We start from the raw sequence: 13,546 nt of genomic DNA on the forward strand, positions 1-13,546 counted from the left end.
GACAGTGGTGAGTTGTACGGTACGAGTCAGAGATTGTATATGTGTGGGAATGAAAAAGGTGACAGGTTTAACAGTGAAGCAGCAGTAGTGAAGGTGGATAAGTTTAACTACCTGGGGTCAACCATCCATAGTGATGTACGTTCCACAGGAGAGGAGAAGAAGAGAGTGCAGAAGAGTGAAAGGGAAGGTTTGCAAGATGTCAGTGAGACCTGATATGATTTATGGTTTAGAGACACAGGCAGTGACAAACAGACAGGGGGCTGAAGTTTTTCTTTTTTGTTTCAGCTGTAGGTTACAACACCATCATTAACATCACAACAAGGACAGCCAACTCGGTAAGTAAACTCGTTTTACCTGTGCATTTTGTTTCTGTTTTTAAACTATTTGTTCAGAATGTTTTTACACTTCCTCACATCAAAAATATTTAATTTCATTAACACTTCTTAACTGATGCACCTTAAGTGTGCCAACAGGTTTTTTTTTTTATCCATTATTCACATAAAGTGGACAAATGTCAAACCTGTAGGACAAATTACGCCAGCATTGTTTTTTTGTTGTTGTTGTTTTTTGGGGGGGTTTGACGTGTTAAGAATTAAAGTGTATAAAAGTGTTGGTAATTTAGGAAGAAATTACTCTCTTCCAGAAATTAAGAGGTCAAACTGAAGCTCTCTACATCTTGACCAAGTCCAACAACACGAGATTTGAGTTTATTTTTACAAATGTGGTTCCAGGAAGTCCGAGGCTTTTCACCTCTGTCATCGCTGTCCACAGGTAAAACAGCACTGAGGGAGTTTTTAAATTATCTATCAAACATACATCTTTCTCATTGTTTTAAAATGTGACTTGTGTTGTTACAGAGCCTATGAGACTTCCAAAATGTACCGGGACCTGAAACTGCGAGCTGCACTGATTCAAAATAAGCAGCTTAGACTCCTGCCCCGCGAGCAAGTGTATGATAAAATTAATGGAGTCTGGAATTTATCCAGCGATCAGGTACTAGTGTGACTTTTAAAATATTTGTTTAGTGTTTCTCAGATAATATGCATGCACAGACTAAAATTGAACAAGTTACCACACTGTTTTAAAGAAGTATTTACAGGCGATTGAGATGTTTTTGTGAAGAGCTGTTTGATTGATTTTATTTAATTCCAATACATATCCCAAACCAATAAATATCACAGACAAACACATGTAAGCATATTAAGACGCGCATGATAGTGTGCGTGCAGTAAGTACCAGAAACTCAAAGATCAACTTATTTCCATTGTTTGTTTGTTTTAAGCAGTTCACATTTAAATTATGACAGTTAAAAAAATGTGAAAACATATTATAGAAAATAATCTCTAAATATGTGAAAGTGAGTTTCCTTTGATGACGCTGTGTTTTAGGGTAACCTTGGAACCTTTTTCATTACCAATGTTCGGATTGTGTGGCACGCAAACATGAATGAGAGCTTCAACGTCAGCATTCCTTACCTCCAGATTGTAAGTACAGTCAAGGTCCTTCTAGAAGCAATTGTTACCACTTGGCAAACATCTTGGCAAAAACTACAGTGTAGGCAATTGTTTCTGCAGTTAATTTAAAGTATCTTTCTAAATAAATAGGAGAAGAACTGTTTGATTATCATGTCAGTGATCACTGAGATATAATAAATACAGAATCGCAACTGAAATCTGATTAAATCTGCTTTAAAAGTTTGACGCTCTGATTGTTAGATTTCTGTTACACACATTACACAACATTATAGTTTAATTCCTAGTTCAACCCAGTTTGCCTACATCTTATCAGAGCATGTCATGTGAATGGACACAGTCAGCCAGGAACAAATAATAAGTACACTTATCTGTATCTTTACCTTCGTTACGCGTGGATATGATTGCCACCACATGGTTAAAATTGTCCTGAACACGATTGGCTCACATATTTCCCAAACAGAACTACATGATTTTTATTCAGGGAAATGTTTCTCTCATAAAATGTTTCTAGTAAAGCTCGAACAATCAGTCATTATCTGTAAATGCATTTTATGTGTTTACGATTATAAAACACACTCAGTAGCCACTTTGTTAGGTACATCTCATCAAGTGTAGTCCATAAGAGCACATTTGGGTTGTGGTGGAACTGGAGATTCTCATCACGGACATGCCGCTGACAAATTTGCTGCAACTGTGTGATGATGTTGTGTCAATATAAACCAAAATCTGTGAGCAATGTTTCCAGCATCTTATTGAATCTATGCTACAAAGAATTAAAGCAGTTTCCACCGGTACTTGCAAGATATACCTAATAAAGTGGTCTGCCACATAAATCAGAAGTCTTATTTTTTGTTTCTCTTATGAAGTAATGTGTCCTGTTCAATGCAGATCAGGATGGTGTATAACATATTTTATTTCCTCTCAAGTGGTCTATCAGAATAAGAGACTCAAAGTTTGGCTTGGCGCTGGTGATAGAGAGCTCACGCCAGGTAACTTCTATGCAATGTCATTTACAGTCTTCTGATATAATTCTATTATTGGGACTTTCTTCTTTAGTTTTTGGTCTTCTAATATACCAAAATATCCACTTTGTGATTTTTAGAGTGGTGGGTACGTGCTTGGGTTTAAGATTGACCCAGTGGAAAAACTCCAAGATGCACTCAAAGAAATCAACTCCTTGCATAAAGTGTACTCTGCTAACCCCATCTTTGGAGTGGATTATGAAATGGAAGAAAAGGTAGGCATACATACACAATATAAGAATCACAAACTCAAAAATAGCCTGCAAGTCTATTTTTGAGTTCACAGCTGTTAAGGAGATATTTTAATGTAGCTGGCTTTCCCGGCTCTTCAGCTGATCGTGTTGTCATAGCACTGTTTGTCCTAACAACGATTTCAGCCGCAGCCTTTGGAAGAGCTCACAGTGGAACAGCCTCCCGATGACGTGGAAATCGAGCCCGATGAGCAGACCGATGCATTTACTGTGAGTGTGCCTGCTGGCAACCCTTACACTCATCACTCGTCTGGGAATCAAAGGTTTAGCTTTCACACTCTCAGAATAGCTATTAGCTAATATCCTCCAGCATAATGAACAAACATGAATTTATGTTGCCTGGCGCTCGTGTCTGGGAGTCATCAACTATTTACTACAAGCAGAATGCTTTATTTTAATTTACATTAGCTTTTTTAACTACATGTGTTCATGTGTTTGGTTGCAGGCCTACTTTGCAGATGGCAATAAGGTAAAATCTCAATATATATAATAATACAATCATGACAGCTTGCTATAAAACTTAAAAAGTGCTATAAACCTGATTTCTGTTTTGTTTTCCCAAAGCAACAAGACCGTGAGCCGGTTTTCTCTGAGGAGCTCGGCCTCGCCATTGAAAAGCTAAAGGACGGCTTCACTCTTCAAGGGCTGTGGGAAGTAATGAGCTGAGATAACATCAAACACATGTACATATTTTATGTAGTTGTTCTGCTTGTATAGACAATATTGCTTATAGCTCTGGTTAAAAGATGTACAGTTTTGCTGAGTGCAGTTTCCTAAAAAAAGAAAAGTAAATTGTGACGTTTACTATATAAAACATTTTCTTGTAGTGAACTTGAATGTAATATAAATAAAGATATTCAAACAGATGGTGGAAAGTAAATTCTTTGATGTCTTTATATCTTTTGTAGCTACTGTGTGTGTAAGGGACACAATGGTCTGAGAACAGGCCTTGAGCTCCTGTGGCTGCAGCTGTTCGCTGACCCCCGGCTGCTTGTTTGGTAACTCCTGTGGAAATGCCTCACACACCGACACGGGCTTGCACACTGTAGCGTAGAAGTCATTACTATCACTGAATTCTGACTCACTCCACATGTAGACGTCCCTGCTCACAGCTGTGGTATAGATGCCAGCTGTTTGTGTAAACCTGCAGAGCACTGGATTGCACTGTGGTGCCACTTTGTTTAAAAGGTGTTTTATGTGGATTTTTTTTTTTTTTTAAATTTAGTCAAAAGTGAATAAAATAAGGAGATGATGTGTTTTTTTGTTTGGTACAACAATGTTGTTACTAATCTTTCGGGGTGACGAGGCACATCAGTTGTTTTTACTCCATGACAGCTGTGTGAGCGCACTGCTTTGGCCAACCTGAATTCTTCATGGATGGGGTGTTTGGCTATATTTAGAGGGGCACAGTTATATTGAACTGGCTTCAGACCTGCCTGTCTATAGTTCTGTCTTCACCAGCAAGGACGGTCAGTTTTCCCTTACTTCAATCTACTTCCTGTCCCACAAGAATGGATCCCCAAGGTTTGAGGGAAGATCTTCGTCTGTTTCAGAGCACTTTGCTCCAGGATGGGCTCAAGGAGCTTCTCAATGAGAATAAATTGATTGACTGTATCCTAAAGGTCGGAGACAGAAGCATCCCCTGCCATCGGCTCATTATGGCAGCATGCAGTCCTTATTTCCGGGAGCTCTACTTTTCAGAGGACGGTAAGGAATCAAGCCAAAAAGAGGTTGTTCTTGAGAACCTTGACCCCAATATTATGGAGGTGATTGTGAATTACATGTACTCAGCAGAGATTGACATCAACGATGACAACGTGCAGGATATTCTGACTGCTGCCAATCGCTTCCAGATTCCCTCAGTGTTCACAGTTTGTGTGAATTATCTCCAGAAAAGGCTGAACAAGAAAAGCTGCCTTGCCATCTACAGACTGGGACTGATGCTGAATTGTGCCAGATTGGCAATGGCGGCTCGAGATTACGTCGCAGATCACTTTGAAACCATAGCCAAGGATGACGATTTCTTGGGGCTTGCTCCACCTGAACTCTTTGCCATAATCGGAGCAGATGCGCTCAATGTGGAAAAGGAAGAAGCGGTGTTCGAGTGTCGAGTGTCTCATGAGGTGGATCAGAAAGGACAAGGACAAGCGTGTGAAGTCTTTGGTGGAGGCCTTTGACTTCATCCGTTTCCGACTGCTGCCGGAGAAGTACTTCAAGGAGAAAGTGGAGAAAGATGACCTCGTCAAGGCTGATCCTGAGCTCCAGAAAAAAATCAAAATCATCAAGGAAGCCTTTGCGGGGAAGCTACCTGAGAAGAAAAAGGGGCAAGATGCAGAGGAAGGAGAGGAGGGGAAGCTGCCCGGTTACCTGAATGATAACCGCAGATATGGCATGTATGGCAGAGATGTGGTTCTGATGATTAACGACACAGCTGCGGTGGCCTACGATGTCCAGGAAAATGAATGTTTTCTGGCAGCAATGGCTGAGCAAATCCCCAAAAACCACGTCAGTCTGACAACAAAGAAGAACAACCTGTATGTGCTGGGAGGACTGTTTGTGGATGAGGACGAGAAAGAGAATACCCTGCAGTGTTACTTCTACCAGGTAGAAAGTGCTCCTTTAATTCATATTAAAGCAACAATTTGAATCTTTTTCTTAATCTGAAATCATTGTTTGCAGTTGGACAGTCTTGCTGCTGAATGGATTGCTCTGCCACCCATGCCCTCCCCCAGGTGTCTCTTTGCTATGGGTGAATTTGAGAATCTCATCTTTGCTGTAGCAGGAAAAGACTTACAGACCAACGAGTCTCACGACACCGTCATGTGCTATGACACCGAGTAAGTTCAGCACATTTTACTAAAGCCTTGCTTCACGGTTCTGCATTGAACATTTCCTATTCCCTTATTATCTGCGTCAACAGAAAAATGAAATGGACAGAAACAAAAAAGTTGCCCTTAAAAATCCACGGCCACTGTGTGGTCTCTGAGAACGGGCTGGCATACTGCATTGGAGGAAAAACCGATGAGAAGTAAGGCTGCAAATACCCCAAATATTTACACGTTAAGTCAAACCACGATTTTCACATGTTATTAACTCTTCCCTGGAATCGTTTCTGTCTGTTAATAAAGTAAAGCAATCAATAAGATGTTTGCATACAACCACAAGAAGTCAGAGTGGAAAGAGGTCGCTGCCATGAAGACACCCAGATCCATGTTTGGGGCTGTTATCCACAAAGGAAGGATCATTGTTGCTGGAGGTGTCAATGAAGAAGGCCTGACAGCTGTGTGTGAAGCCTACGACTTTGGGACCAACAAGTAGGTGCTGCTAATATAAACCATACAAGTTCCCTTTTTTAAACCAGATTTAGATTTTCTGATTTGTAGAAGATATAGATACTGTTAAAAACATACAAATAGATTCACTAAAAACTGTTTTCACGCTACCATTAAAAGGTTTTACACAACCCCCCATTTTTTTCTGTTTTTAAATCAAACATGAGCAGCCAATGTCCAGGAGACAATATTAAACAGTACAAAGGTGAGCGGTAATCCAACTGGAGTAATCTAACTGGAGTAAATAATGATTATTGACAAATTAAAGATTCAGGGCAAAGTCAAAAACTGAAAAGCCCTTCATTTTCATGGAGAAATGGGGCCTGTCATTAAATTAAATTCAGTTGTATTTATATAGTGCTAATTCACAACAACCGTCCCTTCGAGGTGTCTCTCGTAGATTAAGAAAATGATGAAGTTACAATAAAGTAATTTAAGCCTTGTTCACACAACAGAGGCAATGCTGGAGAAACCTGTGTTACTACACCCTCTGATGCCCTGCAGAGGCATTACCTCTGCAGGAAGTAGAACAGAACTTTATTTTGATATTAGAATGATTAGAAACATTAGACTGCAAGATAATAACCCCTAAACATTAAAAGAACTGCATGGTTGACTAAAAATGATGGACAACCAGCACTATCTCTGAAAATAACCCCCCTTGGAAGTGTTCTTTTATGAACTGGACAGAAAGATGAAAGGATTTGGTTTCCCTGGGACAAACTGCAGTAGGGTCTTTAATGCTCTTGGCAGATTGTTGTGGAGCTTACCCCAGCTGTCACTCGTTGAGAGGTGGGTGCACCCTGGATAAGTCGCCTATTTATCACAGGGCTAATACAGAGAGACAAACTTTTCAGAATACATCTACAACCAATTTAGAATCACCAACTAACCTAACATGCATGTTTCTGGGCTGTGTGAGGAAGCAAGGACTTTGCAGACATGACACGAGTGGTATCTGAAAAAAGCGTTTTGATGAGAGAAAAGGCATTCTGTAAGGCCTACAAAGCTCATTTTAAATAGATCTTTCATGTTACATTTATGTGCATCTTCTTGCAGGTGGACACCATTTACAGATTTTCCACAGGAGAGGAGCTCAATCAACCTGGTGAGCTGTGGCGGACTGTTGTATGCTGTAGGAGGCTTTGCTATGGTGGAGAATGAGAACAAAGAGTGTACACCCTCTGAAGTCATTGACATCTGGCAGTATGTTTTTTTATTTTACTTTTGCATTATGTATTACAGTATCTACGTGATATTTATTTTATTTCGGGAGGACAAAATATTTTAATTCATTTATACTTATTTTGACTCTTTTTTTTTTAATAGATATGAAGATGACAAGAAACAGTGGACTGGCATGATCAAAGAGATGCGTTATGCAGCCGGAGCCTCGTGTGTCTCTATGCGCCTGAATGCAGCCAGAATGCCCAAACTGTAACAACACATCATGCATGTTCACTGTTACTGATGCAGGATAGAGAATACTCTGTACATGTTTTTATTCAGCAGGTTATTTTTCTCATTTTCACACATGCCTGCCCTTCTTTAATAAAATGTACCATCATGTTATAAAGTTTTAATGACCGAGTGCTACTTTAGGCTGCCAGCATGTGATTAGAGTCCACACAGAAAAATGGTTTCATTACTCTACGCGTACCTGATTTCAGTTCTCATACATAGTGTCCATGTGTACCTCCAAACCTTCTCTAGTAGAGCTTCTACTTTTAGAAGTCCTGCACAAAATCCTTTCTCTAGATTTCTATTTTGGGTAAAAGGAAGAAGCAGCAAGGGGCAAAATCTGGTTCTGACACTGGAACAAATTATTTGTGCATTAGTCTTTGATGTGACTCTTTCACTGAAAGCTGCTGTTTGTTGCCTCATCATCCTCAACATTTGCAGAGAGCCCATGAAAGCACATAGAGGAATAAAAAAAAAGGATAGCCGTGCTGAAAGTGATCTTGAAGAGTAGATCAGTGTTTAAACTTTTTTAAGTGAATCTCATTTTAATTGTGGATGATTAAATTATGTACTAGTGCATTTTTACTGTGCTCATGGACCACAATCTGAGAACCCTCGCTCTATAGCACATCTGAGAATTCCCCAACACATGGTTTTCTTTTACAGTATTGAAATGAGTCACAAATATTGCATGGCTCTTTGGTATTTTAGACACGTTGGTGTTTTAAGAGGTCAACATCATGTATGCAGAAAAATAAAAGCAACTTTAAAAAAAAAAAAATCTAAATACTGTTGGATGTGTGATCCCCTGATAACAAAAACTCAGGAGTCCACTCTTGTGTGGCCCTGTGCAATCTGACATGTGTCAGCATAAACATATAATGATGCATTAAAACACTAGTTCTAAGTAACAGATATGCAATGATGTTTAAAAGCTGGACAGTCATTTTTTGCAAAAGTTCACTGATCTAAATATTGAAAATATAAAGCAAAAATACAATTTTTCAGATTTTATTTAGAAAGAAAATCGTATTAATTACAAAAGCACATAGTACACAATCTCATTTAAGGTGAATGAGGTAGACTCATGTCAACTTTAGACTATAATTAAATATGTGGGGAGTTTCTGTGCCGTGTGTTCAGTCACAGAAACTCCGACTTCGGTGCTGAAAGCAACATTTCAATCATGATTTTATAAATAAGGGCTTTCGGGAGGAACGCTATCTGAATATCTTCTTTTTTAGATATTCCTTCCAGGCATCCTGTGTTGAAAGCTCCATAGAGTTCCATTCAAAGTGAGGGATCTGCGAAACCGAAACATCACCAATTACTGCACAGCAGGTCTATTGTAATATTGCTAGTATTTAAACTGGATGCAGTTAGAGAACGACATTTAACATCAACCAGAGTAAAACTGTCTCACCTGAACAACACGGTATCCCAGAATTTCAAGGTGTCTCTTTCTCATCAGGGCTTCACCTTTCATGTGATGAGTGTTTTTGCAGAAGTATTTTGAATCAAGAAAGTCCACAGCGACACTGAGAAAAAGGCAAAGTGAGGATGTCAACATATTAAGTATCCTTGATCTGTGTAAATACAAGTACATATAAGGATCTCCATACCGCTGAGCTCCAGTTGGAAGCTCATCCCTGATGTTTTCCAGTGAGCTTGTGTCCCAGTGAACTTTTCCTCTGTCTGAGATCTGCAGTGTGCTTGGCTCGATGTAGGACAGCGGCTTCAAGTGTTTGTCCAGTTTGCATTCAAAGTCTGAAAAAGACAAAGTGGCGTGTCGCGTTTTTAAAAATGAGACTGCGTGACAACATCATGTGCAGAGCTCCTCGAGAAAGAAGGAAATCTGGATCAGGATTTGTTTATGGTATTTTTCTGAGAAAGTCAAGATTATGTCTCCCAGTTACACCATTGCAATTTGTGATGATCTTTCAGGATTTCTTTAAAATAAAATCTAAGAGACTACCTTTTGCACACCTGAGGCCTGTACTATGAAGTTATTATCTGGATTCGCTCACCCTAACACTTAATATTAGGGTTAAATGGTCACAAAAAGGTAGTTATCAACTTGCGAAGTTAACCCTCCCCCATGTTCATAAGAAAGGGGTGGCACTGGCAACATCGGACCAATCACAATTACTGGCGAGTGTACTGGCAACAGAACAACTGATTATTAACTCTTAAGTTATCTGGATATGACAAAATCCTCCTTTGTAGTAACAGACCCTGTGGTGCTGATTGAAGACTGCTTCCTACCATGTGTCATATGCATGTCGTTTCAGGACCAGAAATTTAATATAACTATATGAAAGGCTTTTGATTAGGAGTTAAACTGATAATATTTGAACTGAATCAGTCCATTCAATACACCTAAAGACTTTTACAAAAGAAAAACAGTGTAAGAAAATACGGTCACCTCATATTACTCACCTATGGTGTAAAAATATGGCGTAACAACTGCCATTTGCACACAGTTAATGCCTCCAAGAACTTCACCCAGCATTTTGTGGATCTGCTGCTGCACAGGACTCACAGAGCCATTCCCTAAAAACAAACAACTCCCATGTAACTGATATAGCATTAAGTTGCAGCAGTTTTAAACCAAGCCTACATAAAAAGAGAAAATTTGATTACCTTTCCTATGCAACTGCTGGCAGTAGCGCTCATGAAACCAAGGCACCTGGTACTCCGGACACTCTAGACACACGGCACGGTTGAGCTCCATGAGCCGCAGTCGTGTCCGCATGTTGAGCGCATCGGGCAGGGCTGGAGGAAGCAATATAAACACTTATATTAGTCCCATCTGATTTCACTATGGAAGCTGTGGCACAGATGCTCAAATTTAAGGAAACTGGCAGCTTACTTTCCAGTTGTGAATCCAGCTTTCCCAGAAAGTCTATGCTGAAAATTGCTCTGATCAGTTCCTCGGGAAAATGGTCAGCTACAGCCAAGGAGTATGCCAGGAGGACCAGCAGATGTGGGTCAAAGGAGCCTACAAGTACATACAGTGAGTGTAAGCCTAAAAATAAGAAAGAAAAATTATCTGCAATCACGCATAATAACTTACTGAGATGAGGAGTGAAGCGTTTAATACAAGCATCATACAGCTCGTCTACTTGTGGAGGGTCATAGTTAAGGACAGAAAAGGGGAGGAGTGTGGCGTATGTTGCTGAGTAGTGAATCTTAAAAAAAGAGACATGAAGAATAGAGGATGTCAGTATGCAGTATTTAACATGGTGATCCAATGAATGTCTCTTGAAGCACCTTATGGATGTGTTCAACAGTCACACTGGCGATTCGGTCCATCAGAGGAGGGCTGAGATGATTTATCCTGGTTAGGAAGAAGGCCAGTTCGGAGACGTTGGTCCAGTTTATTTGGTCGATCATCCTCTGCAGCGTGATCATGGTTTCGTCCAGCAGCATTTCCTCAAACCACTCGCCCGAGACGTACTTGAGCTCGTCCAGCAGTAAGTCCAGCCGGTCGGCTGTTTGCAGCCTCTCGTGCCCGCAGCGGTTCAACGTCTGCAGCAGACGCACGTACTTGCTGTGAGTGTTGTGGCGGTAGGACTGATCGTTGCGCACCCACTTGGCCACGGCAAAAGAAATGGTGTTAAGCTCGCTGAGATTACACTGCTCCACTACCGCGTCTACCCGAGAGACCACGGCCTCCTCGAGTCGCGGGCAGGGCAGCATGGAGAGCACACGGGTCAGCATGGTCACTTCGTACGGGAAGACGCTGTGCTCCAAAAACCTGAGAGACAGAAGGGCGTCAGTCTGCATTTTATCCAAATAAACTGTGAAGCAGCAGTTGCGCCTTTGGCAGAGACTTACTTGATCAAAATGTTTCTCAGTGTGGCGAAGAGCTCGGGGTTTTGATACTGCAACAGAAAAAGGGCTTGTGTGATTCTGGCCACCTCCACTGACTTGTAGAGGTGAAGGTTTCTCTGGATTACCGATGCAATTCTGAAAAATGATTAGTTATAGTTACTGATTATCTCTACTGTCAGGCTACAAAGGCTCTGATCCAGGAACTGATTATAAGACACACAACACACAAGGTGAAGACAACACCAGGCATACTGTAACAGGTGGTAACACATAAACAACTCACTTGTTCATTAAGCTAAGGTTCCTGCTCTGAATCTCTTCTAGTGCTTCAGCTACAGCCAGTGCCTGCTGTGCATTGAGCTCATCCGCCAACAAGAGGGCTGTGTTCTCCAACCTGTAAAGAATCAAAGTGGATATCAGGTCAGTGGGAACTGCTTTAAAGAGATTTCCCCTCATATCACGCTACTGATAATGAAACAAACCTTTCTCTGATCTCTGGAGTGGCCATAGGGGCCAGAGCAACAAACAGTTTGGTGAAGGAGAAAGGATCGATGCTCGAGTCGATCAGCTCGGTCAGCTTTTGTTTAGCAGCTAGCCTGAAGTCACAGTTGTTGAACTGCAGTGACTGATACAGCCCTAGGATGATGCTGAGATTCTCTGCATCCAGTCTGGGGATGTTACGCAGGAAGATCTCATTGCACCTCTCCAGCAGCGGTCTGTGAATGTACTTGATGTTGCGCAGAAACTGCACCATTCGTCGCGGGATGTTGTAATTCGAGGGATCCGTGGTGTGCAGCAGGTGATCGGCTCTGCTGATGAGAGCGTCCCGCAGCTGGGGAGACACCAGGGATGACACGCTGATCATCAGAGCAGTCAGGATCCTGAAACATAATAAAGCCGGGGGGAGTGACGACACAACAATAGGTGGTTATATTCAAAAACTGATAAATCATCGGTCGCCCAACAAACCTGGCATCATCAATAGTTGGCAGCCTCTCATTCACAATGCTGGTTATGCGGCCCATTAGAGGACTGTGCTGAAGGTGCTGATCATTTAAGCAGACAGCAAATTTGGACAGAGAAGCCATTGGAAACCTGCAAAAAAGTAAATCATGACTGTGTTTTAACTATTACACAATTTTCTTTTTTTTAAATTAGCCAACATTTTCTTACCGGTCTATTCTTAGCCATGCTTCTGAAACCAGTTGCTGAATAAGAGAGTCATGTGGCTCCATATTCAGCCTATTAGAAGGAAAGCATGCGTGTTAACCTTTGCAGTCATATAAACTGAATACACTGGATAATGTGTGACCGTGTACCTAAGAAAAGCGTAGAGCATATCGATCAACATGAAGTCATCCATGAGATCTATTTTGTTTTCTGCCAAAACCCGAAGAGTCAGGAACTGTTGGTGACTCTTGATGAGGTCCACAGTCCGGAGCATCTCCGGTCTCTCCTTCTGAAATTGCCACAGCAACCGCACAGCATAGTTCACGTGGTCCACTGTGAGCTTAGCCTTGTTCTTTCCCACTACATCAAACACATGGTTTTCAGCAGAGCACACCTGCAGCTGCTCCAGCACCTGGTCTCTGGTCACCGCCCCTCCATGAAGGAGCCTACGGAGGCAGGAGTTCACAGATCGGAAGCGAAACATCATCGCAGGCTTGGGCTCAGCTCTTCATTGTACCTGTGTCCACTGCTCTGACCTCCTCAAAGTGAGCTGAGATCAAACCCCACACAGTTACAGCCTGGAGGGATGAAAACAACCTGCATGACATGGTCTGCGAAAACACAAAAACATTTCAAACTATGCTCAGAAACAAACACTGACTCGGGATGAGGGGCTGACCTCTTTAACCAAGAAGCTGGTGAAGAAACTGTCCGCTCGGAGGCTTTCTACTGGTAACCACTGGACTGAAGTGGAGGCTGCTGCCTCACGTGTTTAAAGAAGCAATCACCTAAACCCCCCAACAACCTCGGACTTGCCCTTACAGCTGCATTCTTGCCTAGATTTCTGTGTATAATCGAGATTCGTGCATCACATATCTTAATACAAATACAAAAAGGTAATAAAAACGGCTCAAAGTCAAATTTACCCTACATGTGTGCGCTGAAGTTTTACTTCCGTAGCAGTGACATAAGGCAATAAGAGTTTATTAAACCCTGGA

General features: G+C 41.4%; 3 protein-coding genes across 6 annotated transcripts; 2 read left to right on the top strand and 1 right to left on the bottom strand.

The window, feature by feature from the left end:
• The first annotated feature begins 39 nt into the window (after positions 1–39).
• On the top strand, positions 40–3,614 carry bbs5 (Bardet-Biedl syndrome 5). The gene is made up of 10 exons (XM_005918161.3): positions 40–187; positions 253–335; positions 644–771; positions 858–993; positions 1,389–1,484; positions 2,402–2,464; positions 2,578–2,712; positions 2,875–2,958; positions 3,194–3,217; positions 3,313–3,614. Exons 1-10 carry the CDS (start codon positions 40–42, stop codon positions 3,412–3,414), a joined length of 999 nt encoding a protein of 332 aa, XP_005918223.3. The 3' UTR covers positions 3,415–3,614.
• Positions 3,615–3,690: 76 nt separating this feature from the next.
• Positions 3,691–8,326, top strand: klhl41a (kelch-like family member 41a). The gene is given in 7 exon segments (XM_014332347.2): positions 3,691–4,850; positions 4,852–5,352; positions 5,428–5,585; positions 5,669–5,776; positions 5,877–6,062; positions 7,140–7,286; positions 7,410–8,326. Coding segments are annotated over 7 exon segments (1,803 nt in total). The 5' UTR covers positions 3,691–4,259; the 3' UTR covers positions 7,522–8,326.
• A 179-nt stretch (positions 8,327–8,505) lies between these two features.
• Positions 8,506–13,536, bottom strand: fastkd1 (FAST kinase domains 1). Of its 4 annotated transcripts, none has more exons than XM_005918157.3 (16): positions 13,480–13,536; positions 13,228–13,392; positions 12,698–13,126; positions 12,552–12,620; positions 12,348–12,473; positions 11,861–12,259; positions 11,662–11,772; positions 11,382–11,513; positions 10,815–11,301; positions 10,618–10,732; positions 10,414–10,542; positions 10,185–10,316; positions 9,981–10,094; positions 9,164–9,308; positions 8,965–9,079; positions 8,506–8,845 (listed from the first exon to the last, which is right to left on the bottom strand). In XM_005918157.3, the coding sequence occupies exons 3-16, from the start codon at positions 13,033–13,035 to the stop codon at positions 8,762–8,764; spliced, it is 2,496 nt and encodes an 831-aa protein (XP_005918219.1). In that variant the 5' UTR covers positions 13,036–13,126; positions 13,228–13,392; positions 13,480–13,536; the 3' UTR covers positions 8,506–8,761. The 4 variants fall into 4 exon arrangements, with proteins under 4 accessions (XP_005918219.1, XP_005918221.1, XP_005918218.1 ...); XM_005918159.3 differs by having other exon boundaries at positions 12,698–12,837; positions 12,943–13,126; positions 13,228–13,533; XM_005918156.3 differs by having other exon boundaries at positions 13,210–13,533.
• Positions 13,537–13,546: the final 10 nt, after the last annotated feature.

Source organism: Haplochromis burtoni, unplaced genomic scaffold, assembly GCF_018398535.1.
Source record: "Haplochromis burtoni strain Fernald_Lab_line unplaced genomic scaffold, NCSU_Asbu1 Contig_29, whole genome shotgun sequence".
NCBI lineage: Eukaryota > Metazoa > Chordata > Actinopteri > Cichliformes > Cichlidae > Haplochromis > Haplochromis burtoni.

What these genes read in the sequence shown, in the direction of transcription:
- bbs5 (XM_005918161.3), top strand. Translation starts at nt 40, where the DNA reads ATGTGTGGGAATGAAAAAGGTGACAGGTTTAACAGTGAAGCAGCAGTA. An exon ending in GGAATTTATCCAGCGATCAG is followed by an intron (nt 994 to 1,388) that starts GTACTAGTGTGA and finishes GCTGTGTTTTAG; the next exon opens with GGTAACCTTGGAACCTTTTT. An exon ending in ATTATGAAATGGAAGAAAAG is followed by an intron (nt 2,713 to 2,874) that starts GTAGGCATACAT and finishes CAACGATTTCAG; the next exon opens with CCGCAGCCTTTGGAAGAGCT.
- fastkd1 (XM_005918157.3), bottom strand. Translation starts at nt 13,035, where the DNA reads ATGATGTTTCGCTTCCGATCTGTGAACTCCTGCCTCCGTAGGCTCCTT. An exon ending in GCTGGATTCACAACTGGAAA is followed by an intron (nt 10,317 to 10,413) that starts GTAAGCTGCCAG and finishes TGCTTCCTCCAG; the next exon opens with CCCTGCCCGATGCGCTCAAC. An exon ending in TGGGATACCGTGTTGTTCAG is followed by an intron (nt 8,846 to 8,964) that starts GTGAGACAGTTT and finishes TCGGTTTCGCAG; the next exon opens with ATCCCTCACTTTGAATGGAA.